We start from the raw sequence: 17,460 nt of genomic DNA on the forward strand, positions 1-17,460 counted from the left end.
GGCTTCTAAAAATGTTTTCAGCGTCTGGTTTCAAACATCCTTATCGCTACAACCAGCCAGCAACCCTAATTACAGCTGTGTGCCTTGCTTTGTATTGAATACCCGCGTGACAGGCCACAGCCAGAGAAATACTCTGACGTCAGGTCTAGACGGCATTGCTAAGCTAGGCCGCCATCTTTGTTTGGCTTAGAAACCACGATCCTGACCCAAGACCTTGAACCCTGACCGCTCATAGCATGAGCGGTCAAACCTCGACACCAACCCAGCACTGGTGTGACCCTTCGTGAACCCTGACCGCTCATAGGATGAGCGGTCACTTTGGTGCAAACCTCTGCACCATCTCCTGTCGCTCACTCGACTCGCAAAAGTTTCCGCCGATACCCTGTCTCGAACTCGCGGCGCTGGATTACGAGTCCAAAGCTCTAACCATCACACTGGCGAGCCGGCTGATAACTCAGTGCTCAGAACTTTGGGTCTAGGCTGGCAGTACATCGACGGATGGCTCTCGATAGACCATCGCCGTTTTTAAGGGGGGGCTGGGAGGCTTAATTCCCACAAATAAGCCTCTAAGCCGCATGTGATGCAGAACCCCCACTCTAGTACTACTCATTGGGCTGGTTGTCTTGACTTGCAAAAGTCTCTAAGACAATAATTAATAGTTTAAATGATAATTTTTGAGAAAATATATGTAAACAAACCTGTCCCCATTACAGACTGGTGTCCTTACTGTCCGCCTATCTTGATTTGCTTCTTTACAGACTAGAATTCGTATACACCCATGGTGTTGCATTGAGTACAACCATGCAGCAAGGCTATAGCAGCGTTTAAAATTTCCGACTGCCCGACCGTCCGGAATGGTCTATTTTCATCTCGAACTATCAAATTTCAAAAGTAGCCTGTCCGGTGGTCTGGTAGATGTTTTTACCCCTGACAGTAAATATTTCATAATATCAGATAGGTTCTCTTGGGTTTTAGGTGTTTAAGATATTATGATAATTATGTTAAACTATTTACAATTGGACAGTTTATTTTACAATAAGCAAAAAGTTTACCTAAACTCGGTGCATTGCCTGTTAGTGCTATGTTGTTCATTGCGATGCATACAAACAGTAAAGTATTCAGAAACCTGATGGGTGTTTTTCATTGTTGAAAACCAGACAGGCAAGTTTGTATCCGGACTGGTAATGTTTTCAATTCTTGGAATTTTGGGAGTGTTAAATACTGGCTATAGCTGCCTTATATGGAAGGTGAACACAGCGCATGTGCACATCCAGTACATCCGGAAACATGTATTGAAGAAAAGATCAATTTTTCTTAAATTTGAGAAAAAGCTCTAACTTAAGTGAAAACTCAGACTTAAGTTTGTTTCGAGACATCGGGGCCAGATCATGCAAACTAGCTGCCTGACATATATACTCAAATACCTTTCATGAAATATTTCTGATTATACAACCAATTATTTCTTTGAAGGATTTTAACTTATGGGAAGGTAAAAGGAATTCAATGTTTCATCCTTTTCTGATAACTGTTTGGGATGAGAGCTGTTGTTGCCTCAGTTATTATGTTTACATTCTTGCTAAAAACTGAAAAAGACAATTTAGAAGAATGACCATTTATTGCAGAAATATACTTATAAACAGCCACATATGTGACGCCTAACAACTCCTTCCATTTCATAGCTGTTTTGAGCAAAATTTAGGACTACATATTCCAAACTCAGTATTTTTGCCACCATTGCGATAATGATATTATTATGATAAGGGTCTTGGGTCCCAGTGATGGTTCCTGTGAAACCCCTTATCTAACTGGTGTGCTGGTCTGCTTAAACAATAACAATATTATGATTTGTTGACTGATACAAAAAATGGGTGTAACCTACAATAACCAATGAAATACAGAATATACAAAATGGGGTGTGTCCTACAAATGAAATGACCAGACAAGGGGAGTACTTAATCTTGCTAATCCTATTTCAACTGGCACATATTGTGTTGACACATTTCCTAATTTAACTGGCACTAATTGTGCTGACATGTTGCTTGGATGGTTATGGTGTTACAATAGATGGCCTACTGACCCTAATTTAAAGTGTTTGCTCAATATATTTTAATGTAGGTGATGACATGTATACTTTATCAAAGCAGTTCATTAAATCGTCTAGTCATAACTTTGTCTTACTGAAAGGCTTGTCTAACAGCTGGAGTCCTTGACACCTTAGGCTAAAATTTTATCTTGTACATCTGTGAAATTGTGCAGCCGTAATTTACACCTTTTTCAATAATATGTCTGTGAGATGAGTTTTACTACTTTTGACAGGAGTCTTTCTCTAAGCTATTACTGATGCATGATGGAACTAATATTCAGTATTTATATTTTCCTAATATCTGAATCCTAATATATTGCTTGTAGTGGTAATAATGAATAATGAATTTTGTATGAATTATTAATCCATGATAATATTTTGATTTTAAGTTGAAACATCACAATAAAGTTTATTAAAAATTCTTGTCCAATTTTCTGCAGATGCAACATACCAATCATACAAACCAAAGTAGTTTACATGAAGACATAAAAAATACAAATAAATTTTTCTTTAAAGCAAAAGCTGAAATTGCCCTTTTCTTGGTTTGGTTTTTGTTATTATCTATCCATTGTTATCATGTTCTGTACAGTTATATTCACTGCTCACAGATTATATATATGTATGTATGTATGTATGTATGTATGTATGTATGTATGTATGTATGTATGTATGTATGTATGTATGTATGTATGTATGTATGTATGTATGTATGTATGTATGTATGTATGTATGTATGTATGTATGTATGTATGTATGTCCAGTCTGTATCATTCACATGAATAAGGAGTAAGAAGTAATGTTTACAAAAGATAGAAGTTGACATAATAAAAGCGGAGAAGAGTTGCAGAAATTTCAACCAAGTCAAATCCCTTTGAATACCTGGAAAAGAACCTGTTGGTGTGTTGATGCTTATAACTTTGAGAGATATTTGCATATTGCCAGAGACTGTTGGTCCATATACAACGTGTGACCATGTTGTGGCTAGTTGATCCTAGTTAGCTCTTACAATCTCCCCATGGAGATTCCTCACCATGAATAGCATCATGTATACATTATTAGACAGACATGATTCTTATACAAATGTCATCTGCTTTCAGAATAATTAAGGCAGGCGTCACAGACCCACCAAGTCACGAGGCTGAGTCAAGACAAACAGCAGAGACAGTGATTGATATAGTTACAGACCCACCAAGACACGAGGCCAGTACAAATGAATCACTAAAGGTAGTGACAGACCCACCAAGACATGAAGCAGGACAAACAGAAAGGGCACCAACAATGGCAGTGACATACCCAGAAAGGTCAGACATGACATCAGGAACACTAACAGAGACTGTGAAGAGCCCATCAAGCCATCATACCATAAAAAGAGGAACAACAGAGACAAATGCAGCAGCATTCAATGATGTGACATACCAGAAACCAGATAGTGATGGACAACTACAAAATGACATAGATATACATCAAAGAACAAGGGATACAGAAGATCTTAGCAATGAACCTCAAGTGTTCATGTTTCCTGCAGGAAACAAAGATGCTGAAATCCAGTTTAAAGAACAAGCTATCAATTTAAAGCCAGTTTCAAAGAAGGGCAGTATGGACACAGCTGACTATGAAATGTCTTTGAATGGAACGGAAAATCTGAATTTACTTTGTGACGGTCAAACAGCCTCATCAAGATCCTCCAACTCTCCTGAACTAACTGAGGAAGAAGAAGAAGAACCTGAAATACCACTGTCTAAATGTAAAACAAAAGGTAAGCAAGCTTCAAGTAAGCATTTTGACATTTTCGAAAAAAAACAACTGGGAAAACTAGAAGATGGACAGGATCTAAAGGCATCAGAAGCCCAGAAGACCCAGGATTACATAGGAAAAAGTACTGACCAAGGTACACAGAGGGTGATGTCATTCAAAGAGGATACAAGTACGGAATACAAGCCATCACATAGTAAAACAGCTCCCAATGCAAAAAATACACACACTGAAAATATACTAAGAACCTTCTCTAAGCCAAAAGAAATAAAGAAACGCCAGGTAGAAGATAACCATTCCTATGATTCAGTGACAGTAAAGGCCAAACAGAGAAGATCCTCACAAAGAAGAGATGAAGCTGCTGCAGGGAGCAAGAATACCGTCTCTGGTTTGACAGCTGAAATCCAGTATGACTATGATGCTGATAATGAGGATTCTTCCTCAGATGCAGAGCCTGAGAACAACCCAGAGTTATCCAGATATGCCAAACTGAAAAGACCCTTATCTACACATGAAGAGCCCGCTGATGGAAACATAAAGCATTCCTCCGATTCAGTGACAGTAAAGGCCAAACAGAGAAGACCCTTACAAAGAAGAGATGAAGCTGCTGCAGGGAGCAAGAATACCGTCTCTGGTTTGACAGCTGAAATCCAGTATGACTATGATGCTGATAATGAGGATTCTTCCTCAGATGCAGAGCCTGAGAACAACCCAGAGCTATCCAGATATGCCAAACTGAAAAGACCCTTATCTACACATGAAGAGCCCGCTGATGGAAACATAAAGCATTCCTCCGATTCAGTGACAGTAAAGGCCAAACAGAGAAGATCCTCACAAAGAAGAGATGAAGCTGCTGCAGGGAGCAAGAATTCCGTCTCTGGTTTGACAGCTGAAATCCAGTATGACTATGATGCTGATAATGAGGATTCTTCCTCAGATGCAGAGCCTGAGAACAACCCAGAGCTATCCAGATATGCCAAACTGAAAAGACCCTTATCTACACATGAAGAGCCCGCTGATGGAAACATAAAGCATTCCTCCGATTCAGTGACAGTAAAGGCCAAACAGAGAAGATCCTCACAAAGAAAGAGATGAAGCTGCTGCAGGGAACAAGAATTCCGTCTCTGGTTTGACAGCTGAAATCCAGTATGACTATGATGCTGATAATGAGGATTCTTCCTCAGATGCAGAGCCTGAGAACAACCCAGAGCTATCCAGATATGCCAAACTGAAAAGACCCTTATCTACACATGAAGAGCCCGCTGATGGAAACATAAAGCATTCCTCCGATTCAGTGACAGTAAAGGCCAAACAGAGAAGATCCTCACAAAGAAGAGATGAAGCTGCTGCAGGGAGCAAGAATACCGTCTCTGGTTTGACAGCTGAAATCCAGTATGACTATGATGCTGATAATGAGGATTCTTCCTCAGATGCAGAGCCTGAGAACAACCAGAGCTATCCAGATATGCCAAACGAAGATCCTGACAGCAAAGAAGAGATGAAGCTGAACCTGCAGAGGAGCAAGAATACCGTCTCTGGTTTGACAGCTGAAATCCAGTATGACTATGATGCTGATAATGAGGATTCTTCCTCAGATGCAGAGCCTGAGAACAACCCAGAGCTATCCAGATATGCCAAACTGAAAAGACCCTTATCTACACATGAAGAGCCCGCTGATGGAAACATAAAGCATTCCTCCGATTCAGTGACAGTAAAGACCAAACAGGAAAAGAATCCAAAAGACATAAATAATAGAGAAGATGAAAAAGTCACTCTTGATGCTGCTGAACTGGCTCATGTTGACGATACAAAGGGATGTAATCCTATGGACATAACAGATGAAACACCATAAACAGCAACAATGGCCGCAAGGGGAGAGGAATGGAGTCTGTCCACTGAGGTAAAGAGAAATGTTGATTGAAAAGTAATACCAATTTATAGTATTCGGTAATCATTGAGAAAGTTGTATCGGCAAATATCTAATTCATGTATACAAACTATAGAAGTTTTACTTAAATGAATATGTTGAGATATGATTCTTTTACAGTCTAAGTGTCTTTTCAGTACTTTGTGAGACCTCCTTGCCCTGCAATACACGACTGAATGCACCTAGGTACACTACTGATCAAAGTTTGTTGACAGCGTATCCCATTTGACCACTTCTTTCTTCATATTCTCAATATTTCTAAATCCTTTTTGGTTTATTTTGTCCTTCATTAGTCCCCACACTTCTCAATAGGATAAAGATACTGGGCTGTAGCTGGGCCAGTCTTAAACTTGAACTTTTTCGTCTGACAACCACTGTTTTGTGTAGCTCACAGTGTGTTTTGGGTCGTTGGAAAATCCAATTATCTGCATACAGTGTTCGGGGCATTGGAAGGAGATGACCCTTTAAGATGTGAACATATTGTTCCTTTGTCAAATTTCCATCACTCCACATGATGATATCCCACCCTATATGTGAAATTTAGGGCTATGTTTTGGGCGTTGGTAGATGGGTTTCACTGTATCTTTAGTTCAAATTTTCACACAGTTCAGAAAAAGCTAGACAGAACTTTCATCAGAAACGAAAACATTATCCCAAGCCAGATTTTTGTGAGCCCCCAATCCAGATTAAATGTCATTCTTTTTGTGCATCTTTCATCAGTGGTGAGGGAATTCCTTGAAATATCACCCAGTTAAGTCTTTGTAATTCTTGTCTCAGGATTTCATTACATACCTGAGGACTTCCTCTATTAATCATCTCATTTATGACATTCTCAACGCTTTTCAATTTTCCCCAATTTCCTGACCAAGTCGGTGGCGATCCGTACCCGGGAATTCTCATATTTAGGCCCATGCGAAATTTAGCCCAAGTGCTAAATACAGGATTTTTTTCCATATTTAAGCTCATGGTCTTTTTTTCTATATTTAAGTAGTGCTGTGCGAGGTTATCAGTGTTCATGAATGGTGTTTCAAAGTAACAGGACATTGGGTCCTGTAAGTTTCAGATGTCTGTCTGACTCATTGAAAATTCACAGGACCCATAGAATAAAATTAAACATACATTTCAGATTGAACATTTCTTATAATTGGTATTGAAATTATTAAAAAACATAAGATTTATGAGCAGCAAACAAGTGTCACATGTCACATATAACAACTTCAGTCAAAGTCATTGTGAAATACACAGTCAGACACTGAGGCCGGCAGGTTGTCGACTTCTATCGGACTGTTGGCAAATTTGCCGGATTTGTCAGAGGGTCAGATGCTATTCGTGAACACTGGGTTATCACGTTTACAGAACATTTTGGACAGCAGTTACTGGGCACTTATTAGACACAGACATTGAACATCTTAACCCCTGTGAGGTGCATGCAGTTGCAGTTAAATTTAACCATGTGGTCATTGATCATATTCTACCTAAGCAAAGCAGTGTGTGTAATTTCTTTATAAGAAGGGGCTGAGTCATTCAAATGCAGGTATATGACACTCAACCCAGACATTCACATCTGCCACGTGGAGGACTAGAAATTCCTGAATCATTTGTCTTTGTTGGATTTAAGAACGATTTTTTTAAATTACCTCGTTTACTTGTTGATATTGAAGTTGACTAATCATTTTATGAACAATCAATCATCTCAAGGAAATCTTACCCTCTTGCTCAGAAACTTGAAATTGTAAAACAAGTTAAGACTGAATTTATTTCCGAAAATGGAAATAAAGTTCCAGATCATCTGAATGGCAGATTAAGTTTGAAGTTCGTGTTTTGCACTAATCAGATTGTCAAATTTATCATTCACGTTCACATTTACTCAAGTAAACATTTTCGTAACTTTCAATTTTGAATTTAAAGACCAGTTTCCGTCTTAAAGAGTTTTAAAAAATCCCAATTCTTTTCATTTTTATCAAAATATTGTGCATTTTCGAATTGCCCGGGGCTTAAATACGGGAATTCCTGGAAGTACTGGACTTCCTTGGCCTCCCTGACCCCATCTTGTGCTCAATCCCAACTCCTGACTGAATATTCTTCAAAGTTCTGTATACTGTAGACAGAGGAATGCCATGCCTCCCAGCTAACTCTTTTGCATTACTCACCACCCTTTCAAAATCATCTAGAACCCGATTTCTTTTCTCTTCTGCTGTTAAATCTGCCATGTCAACAAATAAAGCTTTGATGTAGTAAGGTTCATTCTTAAGCCTACAAGAGTACTACACAATGTAACACTTATTTTAAAATTCTATTATCAGTATTAGGAACAAAGATTTTCTGTGTAATTTCTGGGAAAACTGTAAGAAAGTACCAGTGCAATGACAGTGGAATCAAAGGTATGTTTCACATACATTATTCCTTTCTTACTTGAAAAAATGATTTTCTGTTTTTATATTCAGATTGAGCTGACACTTGGGTCAGATTGTCACATCACCAGCGCTGAGTCAGATGGAACAATGGCAAATGGCCCAAACATTGCCGAGAATGGAAACCTTCAGGTCTGTGGATCTAAATACACTGGTGCCAAGGAAAGCATCAAAGGTGATGGTGGCAGGGAAGGAGGCAACTCTAATCCTGAAGACCCTGGAAGCATCCAACATGACAATGAGAAAGCCAGTGGTAGAGATGACACCAAGGGAGACCAAAACTTCAACTCTGATGGCAAAGAGTAAATGGGAGGCAACTTTCACTCAGAGGGTACTTGCAGTTTTCAAACAACTCGTAGTAACAAAACAGTTTGAATAGTAAACTATTGTGTCCCCTGGACTAAGAATATTACACACAGAAGATGTTCCAGGTTTATGTTAGAGGAAACCAAAGAAATACTGATCATACTAAGAAATGTTTGATAAGGCTAGCTCTTAGTTTTCACAGATTATCAGTATCTACTTCTATAATTTTATTTATTATTTCTCTTTTCCTTGAGGAATACCACACATTAAATGGTAACTTTGAAATATTTGGATTTTCAGAATTCTGAATGAAGCCCCCGGAAAGGTTGTAGATGAAGGAGTTCAAGAAAGAAACAGTGTCCACATTGGTCACATTTTGTTGATTTAATCAATCCTAGATTTAAAAATATGCAAATGCAAAGCTTTTATGTTTGCATGCTAATTAAGCATTCAAGCACCATATACAATATGTACTATGCTTGCATTACTGCTTGGTATATATATATATACTAATGGAAAAGAAGGGATCTGGTGAACTGAGTGGAAATCAGCAGTCATCATGGAGGCGACAGTGGGAGTGAATGGTAATGTCTCCTATGAACCTGGACAAGTGCTTGTTATTGCCTTGGCATGCTCTGGATAATGGTCTTGGTGATATGTATTGTAATACTCATATAAACAAATATTAAGCATAATCGAAAATCTTTTGTTTGTTCTGTTCTTATTTTAATCTGACAATTTCCTTCTGTACTTTTCATGTATTCAGGATTACAGCCTGCACTAAATCTTGTGACATTAGAAACTTCTGTGTGTAACTGAAAGGATTTGTCCTAAACACAGGGCTCTAAATTAGAAAAAAACATCAGGTGTAGCCAAATTCACTTGACCTGTTTTTCAGGTGTGCTATTTCTGGTTTAAGTGTACTTTGTCTATTTTACCTAATAATTAAAGCAAAAGGCAACTAAGGCAAATGCCCTGTGGATTGGAGCTATGGCTGACAGTAAAGATATAATATGTAGTGAATATGGCCTGGACTGGCACTTAGGGAACTTTGAGTTTTGGGTATTGTTTTAAATGCTGATTTGAATGACCTGTGGGTTATCAACACCAGGAAAAGGCTAAAAGTTATATCAAACATTCTTGGGAATTGGCGAAAAAGGAAGTTGACTATTACTGGGAAGATAACTGTAATTAAAACCTTGGCTGTATCTACTTTAGTACACATTTTCACATCACTCCCTAATCCTCCTAAATGTTTCGTGGATGATATTGAGAAAATGTTTTTCACTTTTATCTGAAGTGGTAAACCTGATAAGATAAAGAGGACGACTATGAAAAAGGATTACAGGGAAGGAGGAATTAGGATGATTGATTTAAAATCCTTTATTGCTGCATTGAAACTAGCCACTATTAAGAGGTATTTTAACAATGACGCTAATAACCCTTGTCAATGTTCCTATTCGTCAACTTGCTCAGGTGGGTTCAAACATTGATCAGTTCTGCACTGTGGACAACCCATATTGGAAAGATGTTCATCTATCATGGAAGAGATACAGAAGCCTATTCATAACTGATGAGAATGATCTGTCTAAAATACTCTCTGAGCCCCTCTGGTTTAATCACCAGTTTGTTGATTCATCCTTTTTTTCTTAAAAGTTGGTTTGAGTATGGAATCACTGAAGTAAAAGACCTCTGTAAATCTGCCGGTCTACTTTCTTTTAATGAGTTCAAGAATAGGTATCCAGTTAGAGGAACATTTCTAGACTACAATAAACTTTTGAAAATATCCCTGTCTCATGGAGACATACTGTCAATAATTCTATTAATGAGACTCAAAATGTGGGTATTAATGACATAGTGTATGAACTTATTATACCTTCAAAAGGTTGTAGAAGGTTCTATGACAAATTGATTAAAACATGTGAGCTACCTGAGGTGTGTAACAAGTGGGAAAGTATGACTCAGAGTACATTGCCTTGGAGTATTGTGTTTACAAACTATAGAAAGTGTACTCGGAAAGTTAAATTATTGGATTTTCAATTTAGAATCATCCACAAGATTATATATACTAAAAAAGAATTGTTAAAGATGAAATTGATTGACAAAAATATTTGTACATTTTGCAAATCAGAACCAGAGGATATTATCCATGTTTTTGTATCGTGTGAACATGTACAGATGTTCTGGAGTAAACTAAGGATTTTTATTAAAAACACTTTTAGCATTGACATTGTACTCTCAGATTTCACAATCCTGTTGGGACTTAACACTGGCTATGATTTTATTAACAACATTATTCTCGCTGGGAAACGATTCATATATATCTCAAGTATAAACAACAGACAGCTGCAAATGTCAGGATTTCTGAAAATAATACAGAATATTGTATTTGTCGAAAAATACATAGCTAAGAAAAACAACAGGCTTAACAAATTTCACAAAAAATGGCCTAATAGCTTTATTTCGAACTTTGAAAATCTGCAAGTCTCTGGGCCAATAAATAATCAGCTCCAACATGCCTACGACCCATGAGTTTGCTGCTGGAGGTTTGCACTTTGTCTTTCGATACCCATCCTTGCAAACTTTGAAATTAGTAACTCTGTTGTCAGCGATAACCAGGTTTTAACATCTTATAAATATCCTATAATAATAATAAGAAGAAGAAGAATAATAAGAATAATCAGAATAAGAATAAGAAGGAGAAGAACAACGATAAGAATATTAATTACTCGCTTGTCGCTGCAGTCATGTACTGACTTATGTACCTATACTTTCAGACTCTGAAAATTTGTAATTTGTTGTTGCCAATGTATAACCAGCTCCAAGTGCCTTACCTATGGAGTTTGCAACTGGAGTAGTGTACTCCCTGATTTTGTATACCTATATTATCACACTTTGAAAATTTGTTTACCTATATTATCACACTTTGAAAATTTGCAACTCTTTGTTGCTGATGTATAACCAGCTCTTACATGCCTGTAACCCAGAGAGTCTGTTGCTGGGGCGATGCACTCCCTGACTTTGTGTACCTATGTTTTCATACTTCGAAAGTAGTAAACCTATGTTTTGTTGCTGGTGTATAACTAGCTAGAACATGCCTGTAACCCGTATAACTAGCTAGAACATGCCTGTTGCTGTTTGGAGTGGTTCACTCCCTGACTTTATGTACCTATGTTTTCATACTTCGAAATTAGTAAATCTTTGTTGCTGATGTATAACTAGCTAGAACATGCCTGTAACCCATGAAGCTTGCTGCTGGAGTTGTGCACTCCCTGACTTTGTATACTAGTAACTATATTTTCTTACTTTGAAAATTTGTAACTCTTTGTTGCCAAAATGTATCCAGCCCTAACATGGAGTTGTGTACTCCCTGTCTTTGTATACCTATCTGAAATGAATAAAAATATTGAAAAAAAAACTAAAAAAACCCTAAGGCAAATGAGATCCAATGTTTTAATTACACAAGCATTTTGTTGTATAGTACAGAAGAATGATCATGTGCAACATTCACCATTAAGTTGTTACATGAAACATACAGATGACAGATTATCATCACAACAGCAGTGTAATGATAATGATAGACCTTGCTGTCACTGACAAATCACATGTTCAGCCTTTAATGGCACAGTAGAAAATGGTTTACAGTCTGACTGCAATTCACCTATATAATGACAAACTAATGCATTTAATGAACACTGGATTGAAAATATGTTTCAAGAGTGCTGGTTCTGAAACTCCTGAACCATTACGTACAATTTATATAGCCATCTTTTTGACAGTTGTTTTGAAAACCTCATGTTGATATGTTTTTAGATAAATTTTGGCACAGGTTCATCTACAGCTGGACTTTTACATGGGTCAGTTCTGTATGCATTTTGGATTCTTAAGCCTTTTACAATTTCAATGTAAGCACTTGCAATCGTACGCAGCAAAACAGGTTGTGTCCCTTGCTCTTTGGTGGCAGTAACTTCATTGGAAGTACCTGCAGTAGGCTTGAAGAAATCCACTTCCGTTTGAAACACAAGACTTGGGTAATATTTGTGATATTCCATTAAAATATGTAAAGATGTCAATACATTCAAACATGTCTCGATCAATCTTGAACATTCTGATCAAATGTTGGAGAGATACAGTTAACGGAATCACTGATAACTACTAATGAGTGCCCCCTAGGCAATAGACATAACATTCAACTGTACCATAACCTATGTTATGAGTGCCGCACGCAAGGCAGCAATAGCAGTTTGTGAGCCCTGAAACATCACGTTGTTTGTAATGTGTCCAGTACAACACACCTTAGCCTGCTTGGTACCACTGACAACCCAGATCTGAAAACATTGGATAACCGAGCAACAAGTCAGTCACTCAGTTCAGAAACTGCTTAAACAGTTTTTCAGATTGTATGACAGCATGTTATGCTGGCAGACTGGGGTGAAAAGCAAATTGCAGTGATTTGACCCCTGGATCTCTAGAGCCCTGCTGACCCTCACTATAGCTAATTCCACATGGATGAAACCACCTCAATAAACCAGTCATTTATTAACACTACGGTCAGCAATAGTAATATTATAAAGGGTGTCCTGCAGGTTAATCCACTGATCCATGTTGTAAACAACGATCAATCCTTGTGGAGTATACAGACATGCAATTCAACCAAAACACCAAGCTTGACCAACTGTTCCATTTGGTCACTGCTGAAGACCTGCATGGCTTAACTCTCTAAGTTAAAGCCAGGTTGATCAGAGCTGCAATGTCTTCTCATCTATCAGGGAAGCTCATATGAAATCGATCTTCCAGAGTTTGTCTGTACCTATGTACTATAATGTATGGGCTGGAACTCAAATCACGAGCTCTGAGGGAAACACACTACACCATCACCCATTTGAGTGAGTGGTTATGGTTTTATGTCACTTTGAACAATATTTATATTATTGTACACTTTGCCTCCTAATAGTAGAGTGAAGCCTTCATAGATTTAAACCTATGACAAACTGGACTTTACTGCTAAGGGAGGAAACTCTGCATAGATAATGGCACATAGATGAAATAGGTATTTAACTGTAAACAGGCAAGGAAATGAACATGGGAAATTTGTTTTAATAGTTGATTGAGTGAGTAGATTTACTCCGCTTTTAGCAATATTCCAGCAATATCACGGCAGGGGATACCAGAAATGGGCTTCACATATTGTACCCAAGTGGGGAATTGAACCCATGTCTTCAGGTTGACGAGCAGACGCTTTAATTGGTAGACTACCCCACCGCCCTGTTTTAGTAGAAACTTGAGTAATAACATATTTAAAGCGATCCTATGCTGTAAGGAAATTTGCAACAATTTTAAGTTTGAAAAGCAATCAATGTATAAATTATTGAGAGATCATGAATAGGAACAAACACACTTGCAATATAAGGTCCTTACACTTAATGAATGAGACCAACCCCTAGGTGTGATGCAAGTGATCATGTCTATGGTAATGATACAGTAACTTGACAACTGCTGCTAGGATGATCTCCATATCTATAGGCCCTTGGTTTGCTCTACAGATAGGCCTGTGTTGGTCTGTGGACAGGCTGCTGGTTTGCTCTACAGATAGGCCTGTGTTGGTCTGTGGACAGGCTGGTGGTTTGCTCTACAGATAGGCCTGTGTTGGTCTGTGGACAGACTGGTGGTTTGCTCTACAGATATGCCTGTGTTGGTCTGTGGACAGGCTGGTGGTTTGCTCTACAGATAGGCCTGTGTTGGTCTGTGGACAGGCTGGTGGTTTGCTCTACAGATAGGCCTGTGTTGGTCTGTGGACAGGCTGGTGGTTTGCTCTACAGATAGGCCTGTGTTGGTCTGTGGACAGGCTGGTGGGTTGCTCTACAGATAGGCCTGGACAGGCTGGTGTTTGCTCTACAGATGGGCCTGTGTTGGTCTGTGGACATGGTTTGGCCTGTAGGCCTGTTGGTCTGTGGTGGACAGGCTGGCTGGTGGTTTGCTCTACAGATAGGCCTGTGTTGGTCTGTGGACAGGCTGGTGGTTTGCTCTACAGATAGGCCTGTGTTGGTCTGTGGACAGGCTGGTGGGTTGCTCTACAGATAGGCCTGTGTTGGTCTGTGGACAGGCTGATGGTTTGCTCTACAGATAGGCCTGTGTTGGTCTGTGGACAGGCGGATGGGTTGGTCTATGGATAGTTTCATGGGTTTGTCTGTGGAATGGCGGGTGGGTTGGTCTATGATTTATCATGTCTAAGGTAATGATTTAGTAACCTGACAATTGTTGCTTTAAAATATGGACTGGCCTCTGAATAAGCCTACATGGCAACCTATGAAGGGCCATGTGTTGGTCTATGGACAGCCCTACGGATCGTTCCATGGCACCTATGGAATCCAACTAATGTTCAAATAATATAATATAATGAATAAAGAAACAGTGATTACAAGATTTGAAGGCCAATTCTACACTAATTTCAGCCCTTCATTCCACCAAGCGAGTGGGTGAATATCAAAATATCAAAATGGCGTTCGTACGAAATGGGGTTCTAACATCAAAACAAAATGAGGAATGGAACCAGAGCTAGGAGTGAACACTTTATGCATCTTTTCAGCAAGTGAGTTATATTTCCAATACTTGATTAAAATAGGCTTAGAAGCCTGAAGCAACAAACACAGGAATCCCCTCATTACCTCCATGGTCCACTTAATGTCCTTGTCATCTTGCAGACTGCTGGGTTCATCATTGGCGGCAGCAATGCTGAGGTTCCCTGATATATGGCGCCGCACCACGCTGCAGGCCACATCTCGCCCTACTTGAGCTGGGAACTTGTGGAGCACCGACTGGTTGCCCTTGTCACACTGGATCTCCTCCTGGAGAGAGGCCCACTCAGAATACATCTCGATAGTCTACTGTAGATGCCTCTCAAGCAGTTAGCTCAGTCACATTGTTGAGAAAATGGTTTCCTGCAATGGATTCAAACATATCATTTATGATGTTCTTAATGTTCTTAATCCCCTTTTTCAGGGGATTAAATTTATTTAGGATTAAAAACATGAAAAGAAAACCTGATGAAATTGTTTGATATAGAACATTTCCAAACCAGTGTGGGAAGCAGTAAAATCTGTCCACTTCTTGATGTTCTTAAGCCTGGCAATATCAATGATCCTGGTAACTACAGAGCAATATCCCTCATGGACTCTGGGGGTAAGGTACTTTGTGCTCTCCTCAAGAAAATGTACAAAGTTGGTGTGATCAAAACTATATTCTATCTGAAACTCACACTGGTTTCAGGCCAAATTATTCTACAAGCAATGATATACAGGCCTACCATAGAAATGGTGAACAAATCATCAAAACTGAACTCATATACACCAAAACAGAACAAAAATCACCAAAATAGGTAACTAAAACTTCCAAAACTGCAACAATATCCTCTAAAACCGAAACAATACATCTGTAATGGAAGATTAATCGTTTGAATTGGAAACAAAACTCAGCTACAAGAGCGTGTGAGAACGGTACAAAACAGCAGTCATAGCATCCCAACACGGCAGTCATAGCATCCTGAAACAGCATGCAAATAGTCAAAGATGGCAGCGAGGGGAGACGAATCGGCTTTGGTACATGTTTTTCATCACTATGAGTCTAATCTTGAAAATTTGATATCAGGGTGTAGCGCATCAACCCCCTATTGTAGTAAGCTTCAACCCTATGTCCATACTTCTCAGTGTCAGGTTTGCAATTCTGCACAATGTGGTCCCTCGTTCGACCGAATAGGATTTCTTGTCAACATGCCGTGCTACTTTTTCTCTTCAGTTAATAAAGTATTCATAGCGTCACATTCAACATTAATATATTTTAGTGACTTAAAAAGTTTACAAAAACTTTGTTCATTCTCCGTGAATTGCATATCTAAGTGATCATTTTTAAAGTTCAGAGTGCAAACTCAATCCACTGATTAGGGCAGGGATTTCTGTTTTGTGTTGCATGGCTCTCTTAATATATTGAAGATATATATCTATAAATGTCTGCATGTCTTTGTTAAAACAAAGATTGTATGATTGTCTCTCTTAAGATTGGCACAAATGTGTTTGTATATACTATTCCTGTTTGTTTATTTAGTCCCCAGGTGAAGTCATTGGAGAATTAGCAATATGTTTACTTTGATGTGAAAAGCTACATTGTCATGCACCTCACTGTTGTAGTAGAATGTCTGTATTATGAAGACATGCAACCGATAAGATTTCTATGACCAATGTATTTAAAACATGCAAAAGCACACTAAAGGCTTGCAATTGGCCTATTTGCTTTCAGCAAGGGAAAACTTTGGTTACACGATAACCCTACAACCATGGGATAAAAAGCCAAGTATGCCCAGAGGTTATTGCCTACTTTTTACAAACAATCCCTCAGAACAGTCAGCTTACTAGTTACTATCTGTCTCTGGCTCATGGTACATAGCTTCCTCGTACGCCTCAGTATACAGCACTGCATGAAGTTAGATATGCATTATACGAAATCCTACACTGATGCTAAATTAATTGCAAGGGGCAGGCTGCACATTTATAATAAACAAGTGTAAAATTTAAGACTTCCAATTTATTCCATAAACTAATGACAGATCTGCCAACATCTCCTATGGCTGTGGTCTCAGTTGTTGCCTACTCGGTCACAAGATATATCCAACTTTCAGCATGATAATAAAAAGCGCATTATCACTTATACAATGCATTAAAATATGACTGAAAATCGGCAAAGACATAACAGGAACATACTTATACATTTCTCCAAGTGATGAAAAATGTAAACAATCCTTTCCGGAAGAGCGAATGTCATTGAGTTTCTTATAAAACTAGTAGGCGGAAAGCATATTGTAAAGCGCGTTCTATATGAAATGTTTCTAATTATTTATGATACAGTCTGCACTTCATATTTACTTACGAAAATAATATATTTAGAGCCGTGTAATCATATAGGATATGTCATCATATTTAAAAATGCTTCAA

At 38.5% G+C, this 17,460-nt stretch overlaps 2 protein-coding genes across 2 annotated transcripts in view; one reads left to right on the forward strand and one right to left on the reverse strand.

The window, feature by feature from the left end:
- LOC124260851 (ral GTPase-activating protein subunit beta-like) overlaps positions 1–17,304 on the reverse strand; it is a 97,432-nt gene extending 80,128 nt beyond the window's left edge. Inside the window, 2 exon segments of the mRNA XM_046695167.1 lie at positions 15,145–15,417; positions 17,230–17,304. Coding sequence (XP_046551123.1) covers positions 15,145–15,351 — 207 coding nt within the window. The 5' untranslated portion in view covers positions 15,352–15,417; positions 17,230–17,304.
- LOC124260852 lies at positions 5,360–9,181 on the forward strand. Its single transcript, XM_046695168.1, has 3 exons — positions 5,360–5,735; positions 8,207–8,504; positions 8,780–9,181. Exons 1-2 carry the CDS (start codon positions 5,697–5,699, stop codon positions 8,477–8,479), a joined length of 312 nt encoding a protein of 103 aa, XP_046551124.1. The 5' UTR covers positions 5,360–5,696; the 3' UTR covers positions 8,480–8,504; positions 8,780–9,181.
- Positions 17,305–17,460: the final 156 nt, after the last annotated feature.

This window comes from Haliotis rubra, unplaced genomic scaffold (assembly GCF_003918875.1).
Source record: "Haliotis rubra isolate DU_JTF1 unplaced genomic scaffold, ASM391887v1 Scf78, whole genome shotgun sequence".
Classification (NCBI taxonomy): Eukaryota; Metazoa; Mollusca; class Gastropoda; order Lepetellida; family Haliotidae; genus Haliotis; species Haliotis rubra.